This window comes from Canis lupus, chromosome 23 (genome assembly GCF_011100685.1).
Source record: "Canis lupus familiaris isolate Mischka breed German Shepherd chromosome 23, alternate assembly UU_Cfam_GSD_1.0, whole genome shotgun sequence".
NCBI lineage: Eukaryota > Metazoa > Chordata > Mammalia > Carnivora > Canidae > Canis > Canis lupus.
In genome coordinates this window covers 7592357-7619405 of record NC_049244.1, presented here as the reverse complement: position 1 = coordinate 7619405, position 27049 = coordinate 7592357, and the positions used below count along the sequence as shown (strand labels likewise).

Below are 27049 nucleotides of genomic sequence, written 5' to 3'. Positions count from 1 at the left end.
AATCATTAAAATAAAAATCCCCTCAACACCTATGAAATGAGTCTTGACCCATTCCAAACAAGGCAGCAAGGTAGAGTCACAGATTTATGGGCTAGTGAAGGAAAAAGGGGCCCCATGTTTCCCAGCCCCCTACTATGGAGTGGAGACTCTCCTTCCCATGTTCGGGCTTAGAACTGGAGGCTTACAATAAAGGTGAAGCAGGTTGCCCAGGACCACGTGACAGACCAGCCAGACCTGCCCCTCGTGGCCTGTGCCACACGGGAAAGTGCTTCACGAATGGGAGCTCAGGAGCAACTGCTCTCTCCAGGACTTGCGCAAGCAGCAGGAATGAGGGCCTTTATAAACTACAAGGCAGCTCTGTAATGTGTCTCAAACCTTAAAATGCTCTCCCTCTGGACAACAATTGTGTCTCTATCCTCTATATCGCCACTGTGTATATAGTTTCATGCCACAGAAGAGAAAACAGATGCAAGACTGTGACATTCCTTACATGACCTACTCAGGGCGAACATCTGATTTCCTCAGCGCTAACGTTCTTCTCTGCCCCCCACCATATATGGCCTAATATGGCCTATGGACACTATGTTTGTGGATACAGGGTTGTGTGTGTGTGTACGTGCATGTGCTCCAAAGGAACACTGGAAAGAGAGACTTAATCAATGGCATTCCTGAAACTCAGGTTTTAATCAGCATATGTAAGTACAAAGTGAAACAGTCAATTTGATTTCAACCCTGTTATTTATGTTTCCATTTGCCTCCTGAGGCTTGACTTCTGTGATCAGTGTCCTGTGAAGACTCCATTTGCTCCTGTCACAGAATCTGCAAGTTGCCTGCCCAGTGTGCCTCCCTCTTCCTCCTGAAATAATCAAACTTCAGTATTGGCACTGTCCCATATGGTAGCTACTGGCCACATGTGGTTATTTAAGTTTAAACTTAAAATAAAAATTCATTTCCCCAGTGATGCTAGCTCCATTTCAAGTTCTCAAGAGTCCTTTAGTGGCCACCATATTGGACAGGCCAGTTAGAGCACATTTCCATCTCAGAAAGTTCTACTGGGCAGCAAAGCTCCACTGTTAAAAGTCTGTAGGATGTCCAGCCAAAACCGACATCTCTCAGTCTCCCTTAAGATATGATCAGTGATTTGGTAGAAGTCACTGGAGACTCTTTAAAGGGCCCTCAGATCAGATGGCAAGACTTTTTGCTCTTCTCCATTCATGGAGAGCAGACACAGTAGCTGGAACTCAGCAGCCATCTTGGGACCATGAGGAAAAGTGCTTCTAATGTTCTAGGAGTGTCTTTGTTTCTTTTCCCCTCTCCCTCACCTCGGTGACTTCATCAAATCTCACAGCTTTATTTTATTTATTTTTTAAGATTTTTTTTTTTTTTTTTTTTTTATTGGGATGCCTGGGTAGCTCAGCAGTGGAACGTCTGCCTTTGGCTCTGGGTGTGATCCCAGTTCAGGGATCATGTCCCACATCGGGCTCCCTGTGATAAATAAAAGATTTTTTATTTATCTACTTATGAGAGACACAGAGAGAGAGGCAGAGACACAGGCAGAGGGAGAAGCAGGCTCTTCACAGGGGGACTGATGTGGCACTCGATCCCCAGACCCGGGATCACACACTGAGCAAAAAGGCAGACGCTCAACCACTGAGCCACCCAGGTGCCCCAAATCTCACAGCTTCAAATACAATCTGCCACTGAATCCCAATTTTATACCTCCAACCCAGACTACTACTCAAAATGCAGACTCATATATACACATCTATACTTCACTATCCAATGGACCCTTCTAACTCAGTGCATCTAAATATGAACTCCAGAACTTTCTCTTAAAACCTGGTCCACCTGCAACCTTACCAATTCCAAAGAGAACACCATTGACAACTCCCTGCTTCCAGTTAATCAGGCTGAAAATCTTGGAGTCACCTGGGATACCTCATTCCCTGATACGTGACCATTAAAATCTCAGGATCCACCGTTGAAATGAATGCAGAATGCAACCACTTCTCCCCAGCTCCACGATTATCACCCCAGGCAGAGCTACCAAGCTCTCTTCCCAGATGCTTGAAGAATCCCCTACACCTGTAATGCTCCTATCCCATCTCCTACAGTTCATTTCAACATAGCAGCTAGAAGAGTCCTTTCAAACTGAGAGCCCTTACTTCAAAGTGGAAGTTAAGACCATGGCACTGCTCTGCTCAGATCCTCAGAGAAAACACAACAGCCTCCCCATGTCCTGCGGGGTGTTATGTGGTCTGCCCATGCCCATCACTGCCACTTGGACTCCTCTCCTCCCATTCCCTCCCACAGTCCCCCTGCTCCTCCTCAAGGCTGTCTCATACCCCGGGACCCTCTCTGATGGGTCCCTATAGGAATCCCACCTTGCTAGCTGCCCCCTCCCCCCTTCTCTGGAAGGTCACCCTGACCTCCAGAAGCCCAACCCTGCACTCCCAACCAACTTCACCTTGCTCTATTTGTTTTCTTTCTCCATTGCCCTCATCACCTAACACAATTTCAGTTATTGCTTTATTATCTCTATTGTTTGCCTCTCTCCACTGGCAGGTAAGGTCCCAGAGAGCATGGATTTCTGTCTGCTCTCAGACGGACGTGAGGGTCCACACAACCCAGGACATAGTAGGCACTCACTACACATTTCCTAAATAAGTGAAAGTTCATGAGAATTGCATCCTTGAGCATTCAAAATAGAACCAGCAACTTCTCTTCCTCCTCTAAGAAGTCTTATAACATGGTTAGAGGTCAAGTAATGTGCTTAAGACCCTAGAGGCGGGTCTCCACTCCTGGCAGCTGAATGAATTATTGTGAAAACCAAGGGTGTCATGCTGTATCCAGAGTGCAGGGAGAACTGGAAGCTCTTTGCAGAGGTAATGGTACTAGAAGCCTCACTTGTGACCCAATCAATAGATTACCTCCCAAGAGCTGAAACTTGCCTCTGTTCCAGGGAGCAGAGGAAACATGGTGAAGCAAGGTATCCTATTATTAGTGTCATCTTCCTCAAATCCTTAGCTGGCTAGGAATTTTCCCAGAAGAATTCTCTGGACATCCCCTTCCCCCCACTGCCCCTACCCAGATAACAGTCACCACCCTCTGACAGATGTCTTTATCCATATCCTATTTTGACATGCAGCACAGCACAAAGGCAGCTCTCTTCCCTCATTTCCCTCTTACTGTAGCTCCCACCCAAACACAGGACTCTTCTTATCAGTCTGGGTTTGAGCCCTTCCCTCCAGGCACCTGCAACCACCCTGCAGAAAGCGCCGGGTACCCAGCAACCTGGTGGCATGGTACACTGCCTTTGCAGGTAGACACTAGCTGGGTCTGCTCAGCCTTTCCACCTTCATTCAGAGACCACCGTGGGCCCTCCCACATGGAGCTGGACATCTCAGACACAAATGCTCACTTGGGAAGAGATAGGAAGGTTTGTGGGGCCTTCTGGACCAGCCACTACACAAAGGGTGGCTTCTAGGCCTGCTGCTTTTTGATTCATGTGGCGCTCACTTATTAGGCCAGAGAACTCTCCAGATGGCTTTGGGAATGGATGCCTCAGGAGGGACAACAAAGAAAAGCACACTAGTACAATTTGGGCCACCTTAATATGCTGCTTCTAATTAGCACAACTGGTAAGGAAAGGGCAGGACCCGCCCAAAGTTTCTACTTGATCAAATCACCATGCAAGAAAACCTCACGGAGCAGCCAGCCCACCCCACACTCATCAGGACAGGGCCAAACTCAGTCTCTAGAAGTAAGGGGATTGACACGGTTTAATGGCCTACTGGAAGTACTCTTGCCATCACCAGGCCCCTTCCTCCTCCAAGACAACTCAATAATCAGCCCATTACTCTTTGGTGTGTAGAGCACCGCTGAACAGAAGAATCTCAGCGTGTATATGGGGCAGGGAGGGAGGAATGGTTAAATTTACCTACCGATAAATTTAAATAAAATCTTTTTTATTATGTTAAATGGAAACCATTAAACCATCTAATATTTTCGATCAAAATGCAGAGTGCTTCCAAACCAAATGTACAAATATAAAAGCTGTGGTCTAGTGGTTAAACTAACCTCACAAATTTAACTTTCCTATTATTTGTCAATCTAAAAAAAAAAAACCACAGGAAACAAGAATGAAAGACTGATATCAAACATCTGTGTGTAAGGCAGGACTTGAGTGATATGATCAACTTAGAGACAAACACAGCAGACACAGTGGTCACAGCCAGTGGAACGTTCTGCAGTAGGCTTACAAGAGCCAACTGTTCAATTTTCAGAAAGTGCATGAGCCAGTGGTCATAATAGCCATTACTAAATTGCATAAGCTTATAATCAAATGAATTATATTAAGTTAAAGGTGGGTAATAAATACTCAAAACTCATCACTTCCTAATTATTGTATCATTTATTTATTTATTTATTTATTTTTATTTATCTTCAATCATTTATTTATATCTATACTGTTATCTATGTTCTTAAGGTTATAAGATCTACATAATCTCTCATGCACGGTCCAGAAATACTATACAGTAGTATGCTATGGTGCATTTCTTCCTAATGCTACATTCAGTGATGTCCCATTGATAGAAAGAGTGGGAATATTCACACCAGGGAAACTGGCAAAATGCTCTAGGTCAGGTCCCTTCCCCTAAGTACCAGCACACTACTGCGCCACAATATGCTCATCAACAGCTGCCACCTGTGGTGGCCATGTGCTGATCCCAATAAAGGCTCTCGCTAACTCTGCAACCATGGGCAAATCACATGCCCTCTTTACCCAGGCAATTCCCTTAGAAGAGTAGCTGGCATATAAGTGCTTCATTAGGGCAGCCCGGGTGGCTTAGCGGTTTAGCACCTGCCTTCATTCAGCCCAAGGCCCGATCCTGGAGTCCCAGGATCGAATCCCACATAGGGCTTCCTGCGTGGAGCCTGCTTCTCCCTCTGCTTGTGTCTCTGCCTTTGTGTGTGTGTGTGTGTGTGTGTGTGTGTGTGTGTGTGTGTGTGTGTGGTGAATAAATAAATAAATAAATCTTAAAAAAAAAAAGTGCTTCATTAGTTGTGGCTTACACTTACGAGAGGGGCTACAGTGTGGTGGTGAAGAGCCCAGCCTTAGGAACCATGCTGCTGGGTTCAAATTCCACTTCTGCTCCTTGTTGGCTCTAAGGTACTGAGCAAGTTCCTTCACACCTCTTTGCCTGGTCTTCTAAATTCCCCAAAGAAGGCCAAAATTAGGAACTATCTCTCATGTTAGTATGAGGAGAAAATGAATATAAAAGTAGTCATGGATAATAACTGGCACATACTAAATAAATGCTCGACTAGTGTTTGCAGCTTCCATTATTACTACTCCAAATATCATAGGAATTCTTTTAGTGAGAAGCATTTTTAAAGGGGGTTTACTTACTAAATTCTTTACTAATTTTGATATTATCACACCTTATTTTTCTCCCAAATAGACTATTACCTACTAGAGAGGATCACAGAGAAATCCTGCTGCTTTTAAAATTCAAGTTAACTCCAAAAGTTTACCATTAATTAAAAGTGAATATTTAAGAACAGAACTATATTATCCAGTAATTCCAATCCTGGGTGTTCACTTGAAGAAAATAAAAATGCTAATTTGAAAAGATATCTGTAACTCCCACGTTCACTGCAGCATTATTTATAGCAGCCAAGAGATGGAAGCAAGCTAAATGTCCAGCGATGAATGAATGAATAAAGAAGTTGTTGGTGTACACACATGTGTGCAGGCAAACACACAAGAATATTACTCGGCCATAAAAAGGAAGGAAATCCTGCCATTTGCAACAACGTGCATAAACCTTAAGGGCATTATGCTGAGTGAAAGAAGTCAGAGAAAGACAACTACCTTATGACCTCACTTATATGTGGAATCGAAAACAAACAAACGAAACTCACAGAGAACAGACTGGTGATTGCTAGAGATGGGGGGTGGGGCAAGTAGGTGAAATGGGTGGAGGGGGTCAAAAGGTACAAACTTCTAGTCTTAAATAAGTAAGTCCTGGGGATGTAAGGTACAGCATGTGCTACAGTCAATCATATTTGAAAGTTTCTAAAAGAGTAAATCTTAAATAAATTTGTAACTGTGTGGTGACAGATATTGACTAGACTTACTGTAGTGACCATTTTGCAATGTATATATAGAGAAAATTGTTATGTACACCTGAAAACTAATATAATGTTATATGTCAATTATATCTTAATTTTTTTTAAAAAGTGAGTAAACCGTGGAGGAAATTCCAAAACAGGAACTACTAAAAGATGATTACTTTGAATGAAATCACTCTTATAATAAACATGTAAGCTTTAGGTTTGAGGAGTAAAGAAAATCCTTCTTTAAAATTCTTTAAAATCAGGGCAACTGGGTGCCTCAGTTAAATGTCTGCCTTCAGCTCAGGTCATGATCTCAGGGTCCTGGGATCAGCACCGCATGAGGGTCCCTGCTCAGCGGGGAGTCTGCTTCGCCCTCTTCCCCTCCCCGCACTCGTGTGCTCATTCTCTTTCTCCCTATCTCTCTCTCTCAAATAAGTAAATAAAATCTTTTTTAAATCCTTTAAAATCATATCTCAAATACCAGGACAAAACCAGTAAGACAGAACACATTATCATGTGCGACTTCAGAAAAATATTAGTGTTATAAGGGTATGCATAACATACTAAACCCAGAAAACTGTCTCTTAAAATGAAAATTTCACTCACAATTGATAAAGTACAAGAAAAAAGCCTATGATAAAACTTTTAGTGTCAATGCCATGGCTCTGTATTTATACCAGCCTTGTTTCCAGGGAAAAAAAGGTGAGGTGGGCAAAGCCACTATATTAGAATGATTGTACCTTCCTTTACCAGTCATAAGGTCTTCTGTGGCACTATCCAAATGCAGACTTCATTCGACCCAACAAAGAAATCAATAGCCAAATGGTACCCAGAGAGGACATCAACACCCATGTAGAACATCTACCCCTCCACCCCCTAAATTCGAGATCCCTCCCCAGTTTGCTCTCCAACTATGCACGATGCAGTCTCTTGGAGGAGGTGGTCAAAGTATCCACACTCTGGGGGTTGGCTTTAGGCACAGGTCTCCAGAGCCCCACCTCCAGTTCCTTAGTGACATCTAGATGACCAGAGTGCACCACATGAGCAGCTTTACAACTGAGCTCAACAATGATGGCAGTTCCCCATAGATCAGTTCAACCCACCTGAGGTTGAACTCCCCACTTACCCTGCCCTACTTTCTAGCATGACTTTAGCACACATTTGGGCTACCTATGCCACCTCTGGCCAAAGAGGACCTGCCAAAGGGACAAAGCTAAACTGCAGGAATGAAGAAAGATATCCCCAGTTTTCCTTGGGCACTCCACAGCTGAAAGGCTCATCCTCCCTAAAACATATGTCCAAGGCCACCTCAGGGACTACCAGGGCCCCTCCATCTGTCGTCTTCAGGGTCCCTATCAAACCCTCAACCAGAACACTACAGGCCTGAAACAAGGAAGACGAAATGGCTGAAGCTGGAAGGGACATTTCATTCCTGTTTAAGGGCCATCCCCCTTTCCAAGGCAGGTTAAGGGTTTTCCGAAAAGGGATCTGAACCACATCTAGAGAAGGAAACTGAGATTACTAATCTACAGACTCCAGGTGAAGTCAACGTGAAGCTGGCATTTAGAAGATACCCTGGAAAAAAAAAAGATCCCCTGGCCAGGTTAAATAAATAAAGGGACAGTCTTTCAACAGGATACCATACAGACATGAAAGAGAGCAGGGAAACTGCAGACACCAATATGGAACAACACTCAGGATCCTTTTTTTTTTTAATTTAAATTCAACTAGCCAACATATAGTACATCATTAGTTTCAGAGGTAGAGTTCATTAATTCATTAGTTACATAGAACACCCAGTGCTCATCCCATCATGTATCATCTTTAATGCCCATCACCCAGTTACCCCATTGCCCCCCACTTCCCCTCCAGCAACCCTCAGTTTGTTTCCTAGAGTTAAGAGGCTCTCATGGTGTGTCTCCCTCTCCAATGACTTCCCAAGATCCATTAAAAAAAAATAAGTTTGATTGAAATATAGTTTACATACAATAACATTTACCAATTTTAACTAAATGCTTTGATGAGCTTTAATAAATGTATTCAATCATATAACCATCACCACAGTCATGATCCAGAATATTTTCAACACCGTGAAAAGGTTCCTCTTGCCTCTATGCAGTTAATCATTCCCAACCCTCCCCATCCCTGGCCCCTAAAGCCACTGATCTGCTTTCTGTCTCTGTGGTTGGCCTTCTCTACGTTGTCATATAGATGGAACTGTTGTACTACTAGCTTTTTACGTCTGGTTTCTTTCACTTAGCAGAATGCTTTTGAGATTCATCATGTCATTGCACACACATGTGTATATATATATATATATAATCGCATGTTATATGCATGTGTATATACACATTATCGTGTACATTGGTAGTTCACTGTCATTGCTGAGTAGTATTCCATTGTACAGATTTACCAAAATCTGTTTATCCATCTAACTGGACATTCTAAAAGAAAAAAGCAAGTTGCACAACAGTGTGCCACGGCATGCTGCCATCCATGTATAAAGGGGATGTGTGCACACAACTTTGTGTATTTATTGACAAACATGCAGAAAATTGGGATCGTGGTTGTCTCTGAGTGGCTAAAAGATATCCTTTCTCTGTATATCGTTTAGTACAGTTAAAAATGTTTTTGACAATGCACATACACTATCAATTCAAATAAATAAGTTTTAAGATGACTTCCTCCATCTAAGGTCTGCATCCCTTTTCTCCAAATATTAGAATCTTTTTTTTAAAGCTATTTCTTTGACTTATCAAGATGAGGTTTAACAAATCACTTTCCAGATAAAACAAATTTTTGTTTTCCTTCCTCCCCTTCCTCATGGAGTTCTTACACACTCCAACTTAATCTCCTTTTACTATGTGCTTCATAAACTTAAGAAAATTAGAGCCTCTGATATCTGACCACTGCATTCAGTAGAGCAAAGGCCCTGCAAACTCCCAGCCTGTCACATGAAGCTCAGTCCAAAGGCATCTCATTGGGTGTGAAAACAGAAACAGACTGGACCACCTGGGCAGAGCCCGAGGCACGACCTCTGGGGAGACCTGGTGGCCCGAGATGCCCTGCCCTTTGCCAGGCCAGGCCGACCATCTGTTCCCACAAGCAACAAAAGAGCTGCAGTACGTTAGGTCTGAACTCCCTTGAAAAACCCTCCAGCAACATAAAAGCACAACTGCATGAACATCTGCAGCTACCCAGGAAAGCCAATGCGCATTCATATTCCCTTGTCTGGTGTGGGGTGGGGGGTGGGGGTTCCCCTTGTTACATTAATCCTCATTCTTGGCTCTTTTAACAATGTCTGACACATGGCTTCGCTCACTGAAAGTTTTCTGAAGGCCTCTAGAGGCCTGATCCTCAGAGCTGGGAATGACGTAACTGACCCCATGTTCCATCGTGCCTGGGCTTCTCCCCACCATCCCCGTAGAGACTCAAGCTGCTGCACTGCTCCCCAGCTCCTGAAGAGGTGCTCACCTGCCCAGCACACATGAGCATCTGGCTCACAAGGGCTGACTTCTCAAGGCATCGTGCAGGACTTGAGGCCAGAGCATGGCTCTCACCCTAGTAAACACACACAGGCCAGAAAACAATGGAGCAATGACAGATCATGCTAATTCAGTCTTCAGCTTGGGCCACGCATCCACAACTCTTCCACCTCACACCACCACCTCCCATCCCAGCAGCAGCAGGTTCCCAGGGAGGTGGGAAGGACCCACCCTAACCAGATACCCCCTGGGACCTCTGTCTCCAGCTAACCAAGGAGTCACTTCAACAAGGCGCGCTTGGACGAGCATTTGTTTTGTGCCTATCATCCCCAAAGCAGGAATCAGGCGGCATGGAGCACGTTCCCAGGAGACAGGCAGCTGACAGTGGCATCTCTGGGGCCCATGACAATGCCCAGCTGTGGACTGCCGGGGCCTTCAGCAGGCAAGAAAGGTGAGGTGTATTCAATCAAAGCAGAGCATGGCCAGGCCTTCCCAGACAGGGCTCAGGACATGGTTTTCCATGGCACTATATCAGGACCCACATATATGGAAAGTTATTGCCCAGTCAATACCCTTCCAGTCCCTCTGATTGCATCAGGGGGAAAGTTCAGTACAGTTGCCAGTACATCTTTAACACTTCCCTAGCACTCCATCATCTCCCCTTCTCACACACAGGAAGAGTGGGTGGCTTGTCCACAGACTGGCAAACAATGAAATCCAGTTAGAGTTTGAGGACACTGTTGTGTCTTCAATGCGTTTACTTTTATAGTTACTTTCTGTTTGGCACATAGTAGTTGGTTTCTGCCTACAGGAGGGTACAAAATTTCTGTTTCAAATTATTTTATTGTAGACAAAAAAGTCAGCTGATTTAAAGAAAAAAATATGAAATAAGATACCAGAGGAGCTGTGTGTTTAAGATTTTTTTAAAAATGCAAAAATCATGTAAGGGGTATGTGGTTGTACATACTTCTGACAAAAACTGGGCCTCTGATCACTGAGAGGCCAGGGACGCTGGGGTTCTTGGGGGTGAGCCCGAGAACCCTGGAATGGAGTCAGTCTACCTTGACAAGAGCCCAAGGCATGTGTGATGGGGTATGGAAGATGAGGCTAGAAATGTAAGCCAAGGCCAGGCTGTAGAAGCCCTGAGGCTGAGTAGACATGCGAGGGCTTTCCCCTGCAACTGGGGAGACACCCCCCCCCCCCCCCCCGCCAAGACACCTCCAGCCCACATCACTAGAAGGAGCTGATTTCCAAAACTGGGCTGGTCTGGGGAGGAGAGAAGATAAACTGGGGCACATGGACTCTGAGACAGAGAGGCCAGGGAAGAAGCCTACACTACGTCAGCTCTGTGAGCCCCTGAGAATGGACCTGGCACCCCCAGGAGGATGGGGCTTATTACAAAATTCTGTACGTCCTGAAGGCCCCATCAGGGCTGAGAAGGGAACAAAGCATGGGACAAAACACAGCTAGCCTGGGAGGCAGGTGTTAGCTCAAACAGTCTTCTACGGTAGAGATACTTATCACCATATATGGAAGGAAAACTTCTAGGGAAAAGGAAGGGAGAGAGGGAGAGGAAAAAAAAGGGGATTGGAATAGGCTTAAAGTGTGTGGGGGGGAACCCTAAAGATAGCCTAAACAAAACACACCCAGCCCCTAGCGCCTGCCTCACAGTCTGCTAGCCATATGGTATGTGATAAGCCGGAGCACTTTTATTTACCTTCCGTCACTGTCTACAAAGCCAGCCCATGAGAAGGCTCCACTTGCACCAGAGGCTACACCATGCCCTCATGCTCAGATGACCAGTTCCCAGTCCAGTCCCCAGTCCCTGCTCTAGGAAGCCACCTGCTGCCACTCCCTCCCCACCGTGTTGCCTGCCTCAACTCCCACAAGAGCCACCGCCTCCCCAGCTGTTTTTCCACAATGGACAAACCAGGGCCAGGCCTACTGCCTCCTTGGCCAGCTGGGCCATTGGGCCACACCACATACAGTCAGCCAGCTCATTAGTGTCTGCCTTCACTGGTTGCCTCGGCCATTCACCAGGGACCTCTGCTACAGCCCAGACAACAACTGGTCAATAAACTTTCCTGGTGGCCATAAACACTCAGCCACCTGAGCGCCACTTAACAGGGATACTGTCTCTTGAACCACAAAGGCCACAGAAGTGTGTGCCTTCCTGATGCATCCCACCATGCCCATGTATATATACCGGCAAGCACCAGCCTGAACCAGTGTGTCACACAAGGTCACAGTCAAGCCAGAGCGTTACAAGGAGAACTATGTTCCGTCCTCACTGATAGGGGACTCTCCCAACAGCAAGGTCAGGGGAGAGGCAGCTGGCCCCTCCAATGCCCCTTGGCTTCTGATTCTTGGGAAACTGCCAGCTGATGGCCTTCCTCCTTTGACTCTACTTGTAAATCTTGGCACCTATTTGTTCTGGCTCCTTGCTTTGCAGAGCATGGTCCGTGGATCAGAAGCATGGGTGTGATGGGGGAGCTTGTTAGAAATTACCCCAGATCTGCTGCATCAGGGTCTGCACTCAACACTTCACATAGGCCCTTGGTGACTGTGCACACACTGAAGTCTAAGAGGCCCTTGCAAACTGACTCATGAAGGTGTAAGTCGGCCTTTCGCCAAACCCACTCTGCTCCAGGTGAAGGAAGGCGTCCGTTGTGCTACCATTTGGCCTCTCTTCCCATGTAGATTTCTTGTTTGTGCCATACTTTTTAGTTTCTTTTCACCATCTGCTCCTAATCATTAAAATAAAAATCCCCTCAACACCTATGAAATGAGTCTTGACCCATTCCAAACAAGGCAGCAAGGTAGAGTCACAGATTTATGGGCTAGTGAAGGAGAAAGGGGCCCCATGGTTCCCGGCCCCCTACTATGGAGTGGAGACTCTCCTTCCCATGTTCGGGCTTAGAACTGGAGGCTTACAATAAAGGTGAAGCAGGTTGCCCAGGACCACGTGACAGACCAGCCAGACCTGCCCCTCGTGGCCTGTGCCACACGGGAAAGTGCTTCACGAATGGGAGCTCAGGAGCAACTGCTCTCTCCAGGACTTGCGCAAGCAGCAGGAATGAGGGCCTTTATAAACTACAAGGCAGCTCTGTAATGTGTCTCAAACCTTAAAATGCTCTCGCTCTGGACAACAATTGTGTCTCTATCCTCTATATCGCCACTGTGTGTATGAGAAAACAGCCAGGTACCAATCATATCCAAACTTCTCCAGGTCCAATGTACTGGACTGCTCTCTTGCTCTCCCTGAAAAGGACTCAATCATCACATATTGCCATGTGCTTGCTCAGTGTTCCTGAGTTGCCCTCAACCCTCCAAAATCTTCTGACCACACTACCTTTCTTCTTAAAAGCCACAGTTCCATGTGTTTTTAGATATTTTTATTCTTTTTTGTGTTCTACACAATGACACAGAGGTAGAGGGAAGTGATGCTTCAATATGAGGGAACCCTTTACAATTAAATCTGCAACTATACATATTTATCTCACATGCTGGTAAAAAATCCCCAACATTTATGGAATAGGACAAATCATATCATGGAAGAACTAAGAAAGCTCATGAAGAAATATAACTGAGTATGAAAGTATTATACTCTTGGAGTCTTTGCATCCTTCTCTTCTGTGTGTTTAGGTACAACTCATTGTCTCCTTGGAGAAACATGTCCCTTTCCATCCAGGAATTCTGCTATCTGTTCCAAGGCTGTGCTCACATAGCCATCCAGGCAAGCCACTCCAGAATTTCATTCTAGCACAACTGGTGTCCAGTGATTTGCTTTAAAAACTCCTTCAGGGTGGCTTCCACAGACTCACCCTCAGGGAGCGAGGAGCAGATCTCCTGGCATCCTGGATGCCAAAGAGCGCATCCGCATGGGGATGTGTGGGGGACCAGCTGCCCCAGAGACTCAAGAGTGTGTCCCCACCTGACCCCTTTGGGGGCTGTATAGCTCACCCAAGGGATGGGAACCCCTGTCAACCATGTTTTGATCAAATGGAAAAGTACCAAACTGTGGGGTGAAAGGTATCGGGATGGTTGAATCTTCTAACGGATGCTCAGTTAAATCTGAATTTTCAGATAAACAACAAATAATTTTTAGCATAAGTATATCCCATGCACTATTTGGGCTATACTTCTACAAAAAAAAAAAAAAAAAAAACATTTGCTGCTTATCTGACTTTGGGATTTAATGAGGAAGCCTTATGTTTATTTTCTAGACTCTGGCAGCCCTGGCTATCAGGAAGTAGCAAGACCTACAGCCTTGGGCAGCCCTGCTCTTCTTCCCGTTTACCCTCAGAAGGCACCACAGAAACAGCTCTGCCTCTGGCCAGCACATTATTGCTGTTCCCTGAGTGAACTCTGTAAAGGCCTGCAGGCACTTGGGGGCCCTATCTTGAGGCCACGACAAGAAAGTGAACCCTTCAGCCAAAGTGAAAAGTCACAACAAGACCTGAAGGAAAGCATCTGTGGAAGAGACTCAGCATGAGGAAGCCTGAAGGAAGATGCCTCACCACTGGGAAGTATGGAGACATCCAGCACAGGCACTTAGAGGTCTCGCAGTGTTCAGATATGAGCCTGTCCTGGGCAGCCTCATGCTTCCAAGGGCACCCATGAACCAATGTAATCTAAGACCTAGAGGCATGAGTGGCCGGTTGACGTAATAGAAGCACGGACCCCTTTATAAATGGCCTTCACCAGGGCCAGAGGGCAGCTGGTCTGGGCAGGCCCCAGCACGAGTCTTGGCAAGAGACATAGGCCAGCCCCATTGAAAAGCATCTCAGAGGCACGGACTCATGGGCTCTTGGCCAGACCAAGTGCCATGGATGTGTGTGGCATTTCTCTATATCCAATCCAGAAGTATCAAGAAGCAGCTGTTATTCTCCTGCTCTGGTACTAACAGCTCAATAACAGAATGAGATTCTAAGCTATGGACTATTTTTACTCTTGGCCAGAAAGCCACTGGCTAATATCAGGTTGAACTACATGAAAATACATTGTCCTAAGTCAGCAATGTTAGAATACTGACCATTCCATATGGCCCAAACAGACAGTAATGCTGAGTGCCTGCTGTGGGTCAGACTCCATGTCAGGTCCTTTAAGTATATGTGACCCTTTTATCTAGTTTTTTTAAAAGATTTTATTTATTCATGAGAGACACAGAGAGAGAGAGACAGAGACATAGGCAGAGGGAGAAGGAGGCTCCATGCTGGGAACTCGATGTGGGACTCGATCCCGGGTCTCCAGGATCATACCCTGGGCTGAAGGCGGTGCTAAACCGCTGAGCCACCCACACTGCCCTATGTGCCCATTTTAGAGATGCAAAAATCAAGACACACAGATGTCAGAGTACTGATCCAGCTGGACACACACCAGGGTCTGTGTGACTCCAAACCCCACATTCGTCTTAAGCACCATGTGCTGGGTACATGTAGGTCCTTCTATCTCCTGTGCTCTCTGCCTGTGGGTCAGTGCCTGGCTATCCCTGCAGCACCAGGCACCATCAGGATTCCCATCCTGCCAGCACCTGTCTACACAGAGGCCACTCTGTAGCTAATCAAAGCCTGACCTCCCAAATTAGCAAAGTATATTTAACAAACAATCTCAAGAGGGAAAAAACATTTGAAAGTTTATTTAGAGTAAGAGGGGAAAAGAGGCCAAAAAAAAAGCACTCCTAAAATAAACAGAAAGTAATCAAGGGATAAAAACCTAGTTTTTAAGTCCAACTAGTTTTAAAGCGCCTTAACCATGACTATGAGCTAACGTGTAGTAGACCACTGAGAAAGCCATCAGGTGCAGTGTGATCTAGCACCACTGCAGACCCGGTGTACTTCTGTGGTGTCCTCCGAGAAGACTACAGAGCTTCAAAGAGGGAGGAGGATGGAGAAGCCTCCCAAAAGGACAAACCAAGGTCAGGGAGTGTCATTGGTCTGGCCCACCATAACTCCCCCTCAGATGCTGAGGCCAACACAGTAAGATAAATAAAAGGGCTGTCAGGCTTCAACTTCAAAAGAAGAAACGAATGTTCTCCTTGTGAAATAAAATGTTAGAAGTCAGAGCATACATAACATACAATAAAGGTAGTTTCCACAAGTTCTAAATGAATATCCATCCACAGAGATCAAAGCTGGAGAATGAAAAAGAGGACTGACCTTCACATGGGCCACGTAGTGATGACACGTCTCCTCCATGTAGACCAGTTGCAGCTTCTCTGTGATCTGACCCACGGACTCTCCTGGTAACACAAAGTAGACTCTGGGCAACTGGCCCTTTGCCTTTTTGGCCACATCAGCCGTCAGAATGTAATTGAGGCCTGCCAATAAATAAGGTCAAGACATCAGTGAGGACTCACGTGCAGTGACAAGGCCACCTGCACTCCCCCCCACAGGCTCACAAGCACACTTCGTATGCTACCTGGCCCCCCAGTGCACCGAGGACTGCAGCCCCAAGTCAACACCTTCTTGGAGACAAGCACGCAGCTAGCATCCTCACAGAACCAAGAGACAATGAGGCCGCCCCCTGCCTTCCTGGTGACGCTCCGTGGATCACATGTCATGGCTCCTCCCTGCCATAAAGCCCATGAGTTACCAACTGAGTCACCATTATACACATCAGTAATTAGCTGTACCCAGCACAGTCGGTGTCCTGAAAAGGAGACACCATGGTGAACCTACAGAATATTCCTAGAAGCTGCAGAAATTATCACAGCTGCTCATAATCCCAATTCTTATAAAGCAATGGGAAAAATGCCCAACACAAGGGAGCAATACCCAGCAATTCACGGATGTTGAGTTGTGCTCGATAACCACGACATCCCTCGGACCATGTGCCACCTCTCCCCCAAGCACCAACTATGTGCCAGGCACCATTATGGGGGCACAGGGCCTATATGTATGAGCAACACAGGCGGAGCCCTGCCCTCCTGGCGCTTACACTCAGGGAAACTCCGACAGAGGCTAAAGCTGACTTTATTCCCAGGGAGCTGAGTATATGGATCACGAATGTCATAGCGCTTATCGTTTCAGTGGAACCGTGACCCCTGTGGGGCCTGTGCTAGGTGTACTGTGCTGCACTCCTGAAGAGAGAAACCCATTGCCTCTTCCTGAAATGTGTAATGTCAGATGGGAGAACCTATTGTCACACAATCTGAAACTTAAAAAAAATAAAAATAAAAATAAGTCACATTAGATAAACCCAAGAGGTTTGACTTTCTTAATTTCAGAGCCAGTCACCCTCCCTACAATGATGTGCTTTATTAGGCAGACCTATTTCACTGCCTTTCTGTACCACAGCAGGGATCAGCCCTCTGTGACCCTTTCTAGTTTTCATTGCTTTGTGGATTCAAGGGAATGTGGCATTTTTAAAGGGCGAGAGAAGGAACATTCTGTCCCCAAGATGACCAGATAAGGCTGCAGAGCCATGGGAAAACAGATGACCCTGCCCTGTCTCCAGAAACCAGCCCCTTAGTGCTGGGGCTCTTGCACCAGTAAAAAGCCGCTCACACCTGCCCACACTGAAGTATGAGAAGCAGGGCAGCAGGGATGGCTCCAGCTTTTAATAACATCAAAGGGATCAGCCACCAGGGGAGATACGAGCCAGGAGGGAGGAAAGTGACCAGGACAGGCTTTCTGCAGCTGCCACAGGGTGTATTTTGGATGCATTTAATGGTTTTCCTGGGTCTCTGCCATCTCAGGGATCTTGCCATGCCTAGCTGGCGGATTCCTGGTCAGCAAGGGCTGGTCTGCCCCAACTTGTTTACTTCAGCCAACGCTAATTGCCAAGGCAAGGCAGGGTCACCAGGGGGACCTGAGACCTGGATAGTCACAGGAAATGTAACAAAAAAGAAAAGAATGCATTTGGGAAGGTAACATGACAGAGAAAACACGAGAGCCGGGATGAGAGTCACACATGGACTCCTTTGGTGAGTGACACCAGGTAATGGAGCAGACACATAGAATGTGAAAGCTTCAGAACAATCTAGGGACCCTCCGGCTCAGAACCTTCATTTTTCAGATGAGGAACTGAGGCCCCAAAAGGAAACCAGACTTGCTCCACATCAACCAGACTTGCTCCAGGCCAAAGGGCCATTCACCACAGAGCTGAGTCTAGAACTCTCCTAACCTCCAGTGTGGGGCTATTCATTCCTACCACACTGGTTCTTGGTGCACTTTTTACATTTTTCAAATGCCCAGACAGCAGAACCAAATACATGCAGTTTTCCAGAACTGAACTCTGGCCTGTTTACTTTCTACTGATCACAATTTCCCCAAGCAACAGCCAAACAGTAAGAAAGGATTATAAATGGACTGTGTTTTCAAGTTCTGTTTGGCAAGTCCAGAGCTAGAGATGGACATTGCTGGAAGACCAGCCAGGCCACAGCTGGGCAGGGGTAGCTGCTGAGTGGGCCTTCCTCTGAGCAGCCCCTCCCTGGCCTTCCTCCCAGGTGCAAGAGCTGCCCTCCCTCGGGAAGGGTGGGCATGGGGAGAACAGAGGGTGTGAACCCTCTTGCCAGTGATGAGCTAGCTGAGCTCAAAGAAAACTGGGGGTAGAAATGATCACAGGAAGACAGAGCAGATAGTATCAGCGCCCCACCCATATCCTCTCGGCTTGTACCATTTCTCTGTTGTCCAGCCCAATTTGCAACTGCCAGCACCCACACCCCCCCTTTCCTGAGAGCTTCTCTGGTGGCTCTACCCATATGCATGACTGACTAGAAGTGCCAGAGAACCAAAGTCGCTGCAGCAGACCTCAACACTGCAGGACCCCAGCTCCCTCATCCCTTAGGTGGAGTAACTCTAAGGGATGCTCTACATGGACTCTCAGGATTCCCCAGCAGGATTCAAAACAACACACCTTCTGTTTGGCTGCTGTGATGGTTTACTTTATGTTTCAACTTGACTAGGCTGCAGTACTCAATCTGGATTCACTGCAAAGGTATTTTTATTTTTTTAAAGATTTATTTATGAGAGAGAGGGAGAGCAAGAGAGCATGGCAGGGAGGTGGCAGGGAGGATCAGGAGAGAGAGAGAGAGAAAGCCTAAGCAGACTCCACACTGAGCAGAGAGCCTGACATGGGGCTGGATCTCACAACCCTGAGATCACAAGCTGAGCAGAAATAGTCAAACATGTAACTGATTGCGCCACCCAGGCATCCCTGCAAAGGTATTTAAATTGAGATTATGTTTAAATCAGTAGACTTCAAATAAAGCAGATTACCCTCCACAATGTGGGTGGGCCTCATCTAATCACATAAAGGCCTTGCGAGGAAAAGACTAAAGTCACCCCCAAAGAAGGAATTCTGCATTCAGGATGCCTCCAAACTACAATGTCAATATACACACATCTGATGGGTTCTGTTTCTCTGCGGAACCTGACACAGCTTCCTTCTCTTCCTGTCTCACTGTCACACTTTCCTACTGGTGCTTCCTGGGATTGACCACAGCCTGAATCAGCCATGTGCACCAAATCCTTGCCTTAGACTCTGATTCTGGGAGAACCTAAATTAAGATAGGGAAGGTCAGGAAAAGGGAATGGATTCAACCTTCAGTATGTGCCAAGCTCTGTGCTGGATACTTTTCAAACATCACTTTAGTCCTGTAAAACCCCGTATCACTGTAGAATCTCTGAACCAATATATCCCTCTTACAACTCAAAAGAGAACAGAAACAACTCACAGTTACTAGAAACTGAGCTGAGGATCACAACTACTGCTCTGTTCCAGGCAGAGCATGGGCATGCCAACAAGTTTACCCATCAGCTTTTTCTAAAATGTTAAGATATACAATCACAGACAGGCCGAATTAACCAATTCGCCAAGCGCAATCATTCTGGAAGCTTTTCACATCTCTGTAACTGCCTGCTTAAAGCTTCTTTATATCTGCCTTCTTGATTTAAAATTTACTTTGACATTTTAAATCACATAAAAAGAAGTCACTTCCGTATCAAACTCTTTCTTCTAGAAGAAAGCCACCAGGAGACTCACGATGGGAAACTCAGCCTGAGAAGGGTCTCATAGCTGCCAGGGTGGCAAGAAGTGCAGACCATGCTGGAGTCCTGAGTTCAACTGGCACTTTTAAACAGTACCTTCCCCAAGAGTGTCTGAAAGGGATCCCCTAAGAAGTGGAAGAGATGCTAGAGAAGCAGCCAATCAGCTGGCATGCTCCAGCAGCCCAGCCCTGTGGGAGGATGGCTGCCCCTAATGCAAGCCAGGCCAGCCAGCCCCTGCCCAGGGAGGGTGCTGGTTCTGATTATCGCCTGCTCCCACCGCAAAGTCCACATCTTCAGGTTTTCCTTCTGGCAGCTTGTGTCCATGCCATGTCGAATGATGTCATGTTGATGGAAAAGCTGACCAGCCCCAAGTCATGTTGCAGCCTCCTCCTTTCCCTGCCCCCAGCTGGTTCCCAAGGGCCCCCCATACTGGCCTGTGCCAGGAGGGAGCCAGCTGTCTTGCATCAACTCGGCTCTAGTTGTGTCCCAGAAAGTTTTTGATTCATTCCCATTCTGTATCACAACATGATTTCAGCTGTGAAATTCTATTAATAAATCCTCCTCCCAAACTTACTGAGCTTCCTTTAGAGTCTCCCAAGAGAAGGGGGTAAAAGGATATTTTGCCCTTTACGAGTTCTCCTAAGCTTTCTCCACCCTCCCCTCCCCAAAGGAACAAAGTGGTAATTATTAGACTAGGTCACTTCATTCCTCATATAACTTAGATTTGCCTCATTATCCCATCTCCATGCTGCTCAAGAGACCACAAGGAGCTCGGAGAACGTTCTCTGTGTGTGAATGCTCTCTGGAGTGGAAATGCACCCCTAAAGCCAGAGGAAGGGTTCTGGGGACAAATCACCTGGTTTTAAACCTACTTCTGCTACTGGCTTAGATGACTTGGTGCCATCCCTCGGGATCTAGCTCCACTGCTTGTCCCCAGGCACAAGTGGGCACCCCTGCTTGCTCACAGCTCTGCTGCGCTGAGAGCCATGGAAACGAGGGGTGCCAGATCAGAGCACAAAACACAACCACTTAGGGCTTATCCCTCCCTGGTTTTCATTTAGCACTCTGGGCAGAGTCCAGGACTGCTGGCTCGATCCCTAGCCTCCAGAGGCTGACGAGCACATTTAGGCTTCAGCCTGGTCAGGAAGCTGGTAGAGCCCATGGGTACAGGGCAGAACCTTCCAGGCATGGTATTCACCACCCTTAGTTATGGCAGCCAGGAGGCTTCGAGGAGTGACAAGCTGCTTCCCAGGCCAAGAATGAAGTGCCTAATAAGACTTGGGATGGGCAGAACTCTTGTTTTAAACTGCTTGGTGAAATGGGTTATAAATCTATTCTTTGAACCACTGCAGTTGGACACATGCCTGCACCCCAGGAATGTAGGGCCTACCACACAAAGGGGCCGGGACACATCCAGGAGGAGCGATGGGACATTGGTGGCTTTTCTCTGCCTCCCTTCCTGCAGAATGCAAGCTCCATGAGGGCCAGGGCTCTGTCTGGCCTGGCCTCTGCTTGGCGTCCGAGGAGCACATAGCCTGGCACTCTTAAGAACTGTTTGTTGGTTAATGACTCAACAACAGGTGCCTCCATAACTCTGCGTGACTGGCTACTTGTGGTGCTGGTTTCTGAAGTTACTGTCTCTCAGCTTCCAGCCCACTCTGCTCTGCGAGGCTGGGTCCAGGACTCTGCAAACCTCATTTCTGCATTGCCAGTGGTTCCATGGGAGGCTATACCCAAATGGACAGCCTGAGGGAGGCTGGCAGAGGGAGGAGGGACTGCACCTTCCTGTTCCCATCAGCCTAACCCAGCTTTAGTCTTCCCCAGCAGCTGGTTCCAACAGTGGCTAATACCAGTTGTGATTTTTTTCTCTCCTCCAAGGTTTAGGTCCCAGGTTTGCAGTCTCTTCTCCAAGTTTCTAGGTTCTGATCACCCCAAGTGTGACCTCTTCTCTTTGTCCTCTTGACCAGCGGTCTCAAGTCTAAGCCACCCAGAGGCTTGCTAAAGTACAGAGTACTGGGTCCCCCCCTCACCATCTGAGTCAGTTAGAATGTGCATTTCCAACATCCCCACGTGTTGCTGCTGCTTGCAGCTGGACTGGGGACCATGCTTTGCGAGCCCCAGGTGCCATCACAGAAGTGGGAGTTTCTTTTTAAAGCTACTACCAGGGACACCTGGGTGGCTCAGTGGTTGGGCGCCTGCCTTTGGCTTAGGTCCTGATCCCAGGATCCCGGATCAAGTCCCGCATCTGGCTCCCTGGGAGAAGCCTGCTTCTCCCTCTGCCTGTATCTCTGCCTCTCTCTTTCAGTCTATGTCTCTCATGAATAAGTAAATAAGTCTTTAAAAAAAATAAAAAATAAAGCTACTACCAGGTCCTCTACAACCTGCTTTACCAATTCCTAAAGTCAAATTCTGTCAAAATAACTGGTTTCTGTTTTCCTAACTGGATCTTGCCATAGAGGGGCCAAGGCAGAGTCATCTCCTTCAGAAAAGCTCTACAGTTCCCACGGTACTGCCAGAGGCCACAGCTGCCCCTCCAGTGGCTTGGTAAATCAGCTGGCCCTGAACACTCCTGAGACCAAGTGGGAGCTGTGGTTTTCCACTGCTAAAGCAGAAGATGAAGAGGAGAATAGAGTCCCTTCCCCACCAGGTCCTAAAGGAGAGAAAAAAACCAAAGAGGCAAGACTATTAATAAGTAACATGAAGTGCCTATTGCTCCCCAAACTATCTCCAGGGAGGTCTTGTGGCTTAAGATGCCAGCAGATAGAAAGTGCTTCTGACAACTGTTCAGAAGTACCTAGCATGCCACTGGTGCCTCTTTATCGCACCATGCCAGGCACACCACACCAATGCAGCCATTCTACAGACCAAACTCAGCCCTGGATATGCAGACATTGAGAGGTGCCTGGAAGGTCTGCCCAAGGTGGACATTCACTTGCCAGGCATTCCATGGCCAAAACCACCACCACCAAGGCTCCTCTGCAGCTGCCAGCAATGGGAGAGGAAGGCTCATCACCAGAGCCCCAGCCTTGGGTTCCCAACACAGAAGCCTGGGCAATGACATTGAACTGGTCAGCCAGTCTGCTGAGCCTGGAAGACAGTGGAGGAAGGTGGTGCCCCCACCCTCCATCATCTGGAGACCGGGAACTTGATCTTCCTGACCATGCTGAGCCAAGGCACTGCCTTCTATGCCAGACCCCAGGGACACCCCACCACAGCTAGACCCACAAGAGCTACCTTTCACTTCCCTGATTTCTATCACATTTCCATAACAGCTGCCCATTTTCCCTTCCTCAAATCTCTCCATATTCCAATGCCAGCTCCTATTTCACCAGATTTCTGCAAAGATGGAAATATAACACATTTCCCTGAATGTCAGGGGAGGACAAAGAAAAACAGGTGGATAATTTTCTGCACTGCCCCACTGATACTAAAATTCCCCTGTTATCATTATCTTTAGGCCTCCATCTTAAATATATGTGGAGAAATACTGCTTAGATAGTCAAGGGATGTTTGATTTCAACAATAAGCCCATGTGGCAGATGGAGGGTACGGAAGCAAGCTCTCCTGCTCAGTCCACCACCCCCATGTGGGAGGCAGCCTCCCCACTCCATACTCCCCCTAGAGGCAGTACCATGTGCTACCCAAATGCCTGTCCCCTTATTAACTAACACTTCAAGGGTCATGGTTAAGCCTAGACTTCATTATAATTCTGCCTAGAGGTCAATGAAAGGGGCTCCAGTGACTGGGGCCCAGAAGGCCCACTGGTGGGGAGCAATGTGAGAAGACACCCACCTCTCCTCCAGCCCACAACCCTTCACATCAGAGTTTGCTCTACTACTTGTCTTATGCTCTGAAATCCCTCTTGCTTAAAACTGGCATTGTGGGTTTCTTCTCACCTGCCCCTGCTATGCCAAATCACCTTTGTTACCACAATAGTGATGTCATTAAAGAGCCTGGAAATTGTGTACAATGGTTCAGATTCAAAATAATAGAAACTGTGGAATTCCCATTCAAAGCTCCACGAGGATAAGCTTGGCACATGTAGGCACACAATAAACATTTGTCAAATGAACACACGTGAATTATTAATTACTTGCTTATTTTAGAGTTCTAGAGTAGTACTGCTTATTTTTATGCTCACCAATGTTAACCTTCAACTCAATAATTCTTTTATAATGTATTTTAATGGAGTCCAACTACATCGTAAGTTGGTATTTGACAGAAGACATGCCATCTAATTAGGCAGAGGACATATGAGTTGCAGGACCAAGAGAAAAAGTGTTTTTCCCTAGAGAATGATCTCTTAAATAATCAGGGAAGAGGTGAGAAGTAGTTTGTGGAAAGCAAAACCATTATGACCAGGATTCAACTCCTGGCTTCACCAATGTGACCCTGAGCAAGTACTTTCTCACTGAGCATGATCTTTTTCTCATTGGGCTATCCATAAAGTGTTTGTCAGTCCTTTCTCACTAACCAAGTCGTGAGTTCACAGTGTTTACATTTAGTTTTGAAATTTCTAATTTTTTTTTAAAAAAGACATCTCAGTGAAAAAGTTCAAAGTTTGATTATTGAACTTTTTCAATCCACCTGAAGATCAAATAAAGTATCATTGATATGGCTGGCCTAGGGTTAGCACACTGTTAAATGTACAACATTCAATATGCAGCTGAGAAATAGACCACAAGTGAAAGTGTACTTTTGTACCTCTGGGTGTGTGTACACACACGCACACACTCCAGAGCAGTGCTTCTCAAGCATGAATCTGCACATGGGTCCTGTAGGATCCTGTTAAAATGCAGATTTGATTCTAAGATCCAGAGTGAGGCCTGAGATTCTGCATTTCTAACAAGCTCCTGGAGGATGCTGGTACTGCTGCATCCAGGAACCACTGTGAATAGACACCTAACTCTAAAAATGTCTAAGAAAGGCACTAAGTCAGGTCCTTATTGGTTTTTTATTTTTTTAATTTTCCTAGAACTCTATTTTCTACTATTAAATCAGCCTTTCAATAAAAACAAAGCACTTAATAATCTGCACAACTGAGAGCACTTGGATGGCTCAGTCGGTTAAGCATCTGCCTTCAGCTCAGGTCATGATCTCAGGGTCCTGGGCTCAAGCCCCACATTGGGCTCCCTGCTCAGCAGAGAGCAAGCTTCTCCCTCTCTCCCTCTCTGCCCCCTCTACTCATGCTCACTTCTCTCTCTCTCTAATAAATAAATAAAATATTTTTAAAAAATCTGCACAACTGTTCCAGATTCATTTCCTTCAGGTGATCACACACATACTCTTGAGTTCTACTCCACACTGATCCCATCCTCTTCCAGGAATTGATGCAGTCTCTGGAGCTGGGCTGGCAAGCTGGCCTTCCCCAACCAGAGAAACACCAGGGCCAGCTGTCTCTTTTCAATCATCTGAAGCTGACAAAGCAGCTTGCTCTCTTTTGCAAGACTAAGCCTTCATAAAACTTAGCATCCCAACCCTACCATCCATCCCTGCTCTCAGATTCCACAGTAAAGGGCTTAAGGCCCTGACATCTGGCTCGTGCTGCAGGCTCAGGGGAAGCCTCCAAAGACTCACCACTTCTTTTTTCTAACTGAATGGAATGTTCTGCAAGGACCAGGCTCCAGTCACTACCTTTCCACAAGTTCCACTGGCCTGTGACACCTGTGGCCCAGTGAGGTTTCAGTATGGTCACACATCTGGGGGAAGGATTCTTGGGGTCACATATTCTTTGTTCTAGAACTGGAAGTTACATTAAATCGGGAAACTCCCAGAAACACAAAAAATCAGGAACCACAGAGGGAAAGGGTGTCTGGCCTGTATGTCTGCTGCCTGCAAAACCAGCCAGAATGCACAGTGAGAGCAAAGAATCCAGAAGAACCCATCAGTAGCCACAATCTCACAAGCCCGCCCCAGTTCACATGGCCATCCCGAGCCCTAACTCAGTGGCTCATTACCAATCTCTCCTGGAACATGCTTGCCGTGGAAGCTAAAGCAGGCGGTGACGTTCAGGCAGTTCACAGGCTGCAGCCCATCGTGACACTGAGGGGCTGTGATGTTGATGGAGGCTGGGAGGAAGATGGAGACGTCCACCGTAATGATGGGTCTCGCCCTGTATGTCAAGAGAAGGAGGTGACTTAGACATGCTCTCAGAACCAAACAAGAACTAAGCCAGCAAGAGAAATCCTGGGCCTTCAGCCCAGCGTTTTACTAGAGCATGAAATAACCCGTGAGAAGGGCCAATGTGCCCTGTAAATGCTTTTTCCTGGTCTTAGAAGTGGCTTATTTCCTAATAAATTAATGGTTAGCTTCCCAATCATAAAGGCTAGTAAGTTGTTAATAAAACACATCTGGTTGAAGCCATAAATGAACCACCAGATGTTGGATGATTATTTAAAATTTCACCAATTAAGTTCCGATTTCCATTTTATTAGGAAGATAGTAATACATTTAAGAGGAGTTCCTACAGAGGATGCCAGGACTTGAGAAGTAGATGCACCATCAGGAATTCCCCCCGAAGCATTTGCTGTCTCTGTAAGCACAAATGGCAGATTTCCGGTCCCATCCAGTGGGTCAAATGTCCCCCCTTCATTAAGTCCTCTCAATTCATTAAGTACTTTTCTCAAAGAACTTGATTAATAGAGTCCCAGATGATAACACCCAGGCACTTCAGAGCTGAAGAAATCAATCCACCTGGCCTCAGGAGCATTGAAACCTTATAAACATCTGCACACTCATCACTAACATGGACTACCACCACCCCCATCACCACCCCAATCCTGTGCCTGATATGCAGAGCATCTCTGTTGTACCTTCTGCGGATCCCCAGGGTTGGCCAACAAAAGCTGACAGTGACTCACATCATTCTGCTCTCATTGCAAACACCTGCTCAGGGATGGGTCGCCTAAGCCAGGGCTTAACTTTCTCCCCTCCAGGCCTCACAAAGAGACCCTTTTACCTCTAGGTAGCCTAGGCCTTCATGCCACTGGAGTGATATAACAAGATTAAGGAGCATTAGTGGCTTGAGAACAATGACCTCTCTTGTGTACAATGGCCCCACAGAGCGCCTACGGTGACAAGACAGATGGGAAAAAGGAACACAACTCTCAGAGAAGAAAGTATTAAGGAGAACCTTGGAAAAAGAGGGAAGGAAGGAGACACGGGGCCTAGATGGGGGGAAGGGTCTTTACTGCTGCCACCCCTGCCATGGATGTGGGTCAATAATGGGAGAGTTGTGACAAGTGCAAGGGAACTGTGAGTCCTTCAGAGCAAATCCAGCTGTAAGGTCAATAGAAGTCAGACAATAGTAGTGCCTGAAAGAAATCCAATGTCCTGGCCTTCCAATTTTCTTCTGGTGCATCCTTAGAAGATGCTATAAATAACACAGAAAACAAGTAGTCTGCTCCTGGCCAATGTGATTGTACAGATGCCAACAGACACTCTATAAAG

The 27049-nt window shown here is 46.6% G+C and overlaps 1 protein-coding gene across 1 annotated transcript in view; it reads right to left on the bottom strand.

Moving 5' to 3' along the window:
- The window catches only part of ITGA9 (integrin subunit alpha 9), a 336390-nt gene that overhangs the window by 235352 nt on the left and 73989 nt on the right, over positions 1-27049 (bottom strand). The window contains exons 14-15 of the mRNA XM_038570409.1: positions 25558-25712; positions 15767-15927 (exon numbers count right to left, since the gene is read on the bottom strand). Of these exons, the coding sequence (XP_038426337.1) occupies positions 15767-15927; positions 25558-25712 (316 nt within the window). The remainder of the gene's footprint in view (positions 1-15766; positions 15928-25557; positions 25713-27049) is intronic.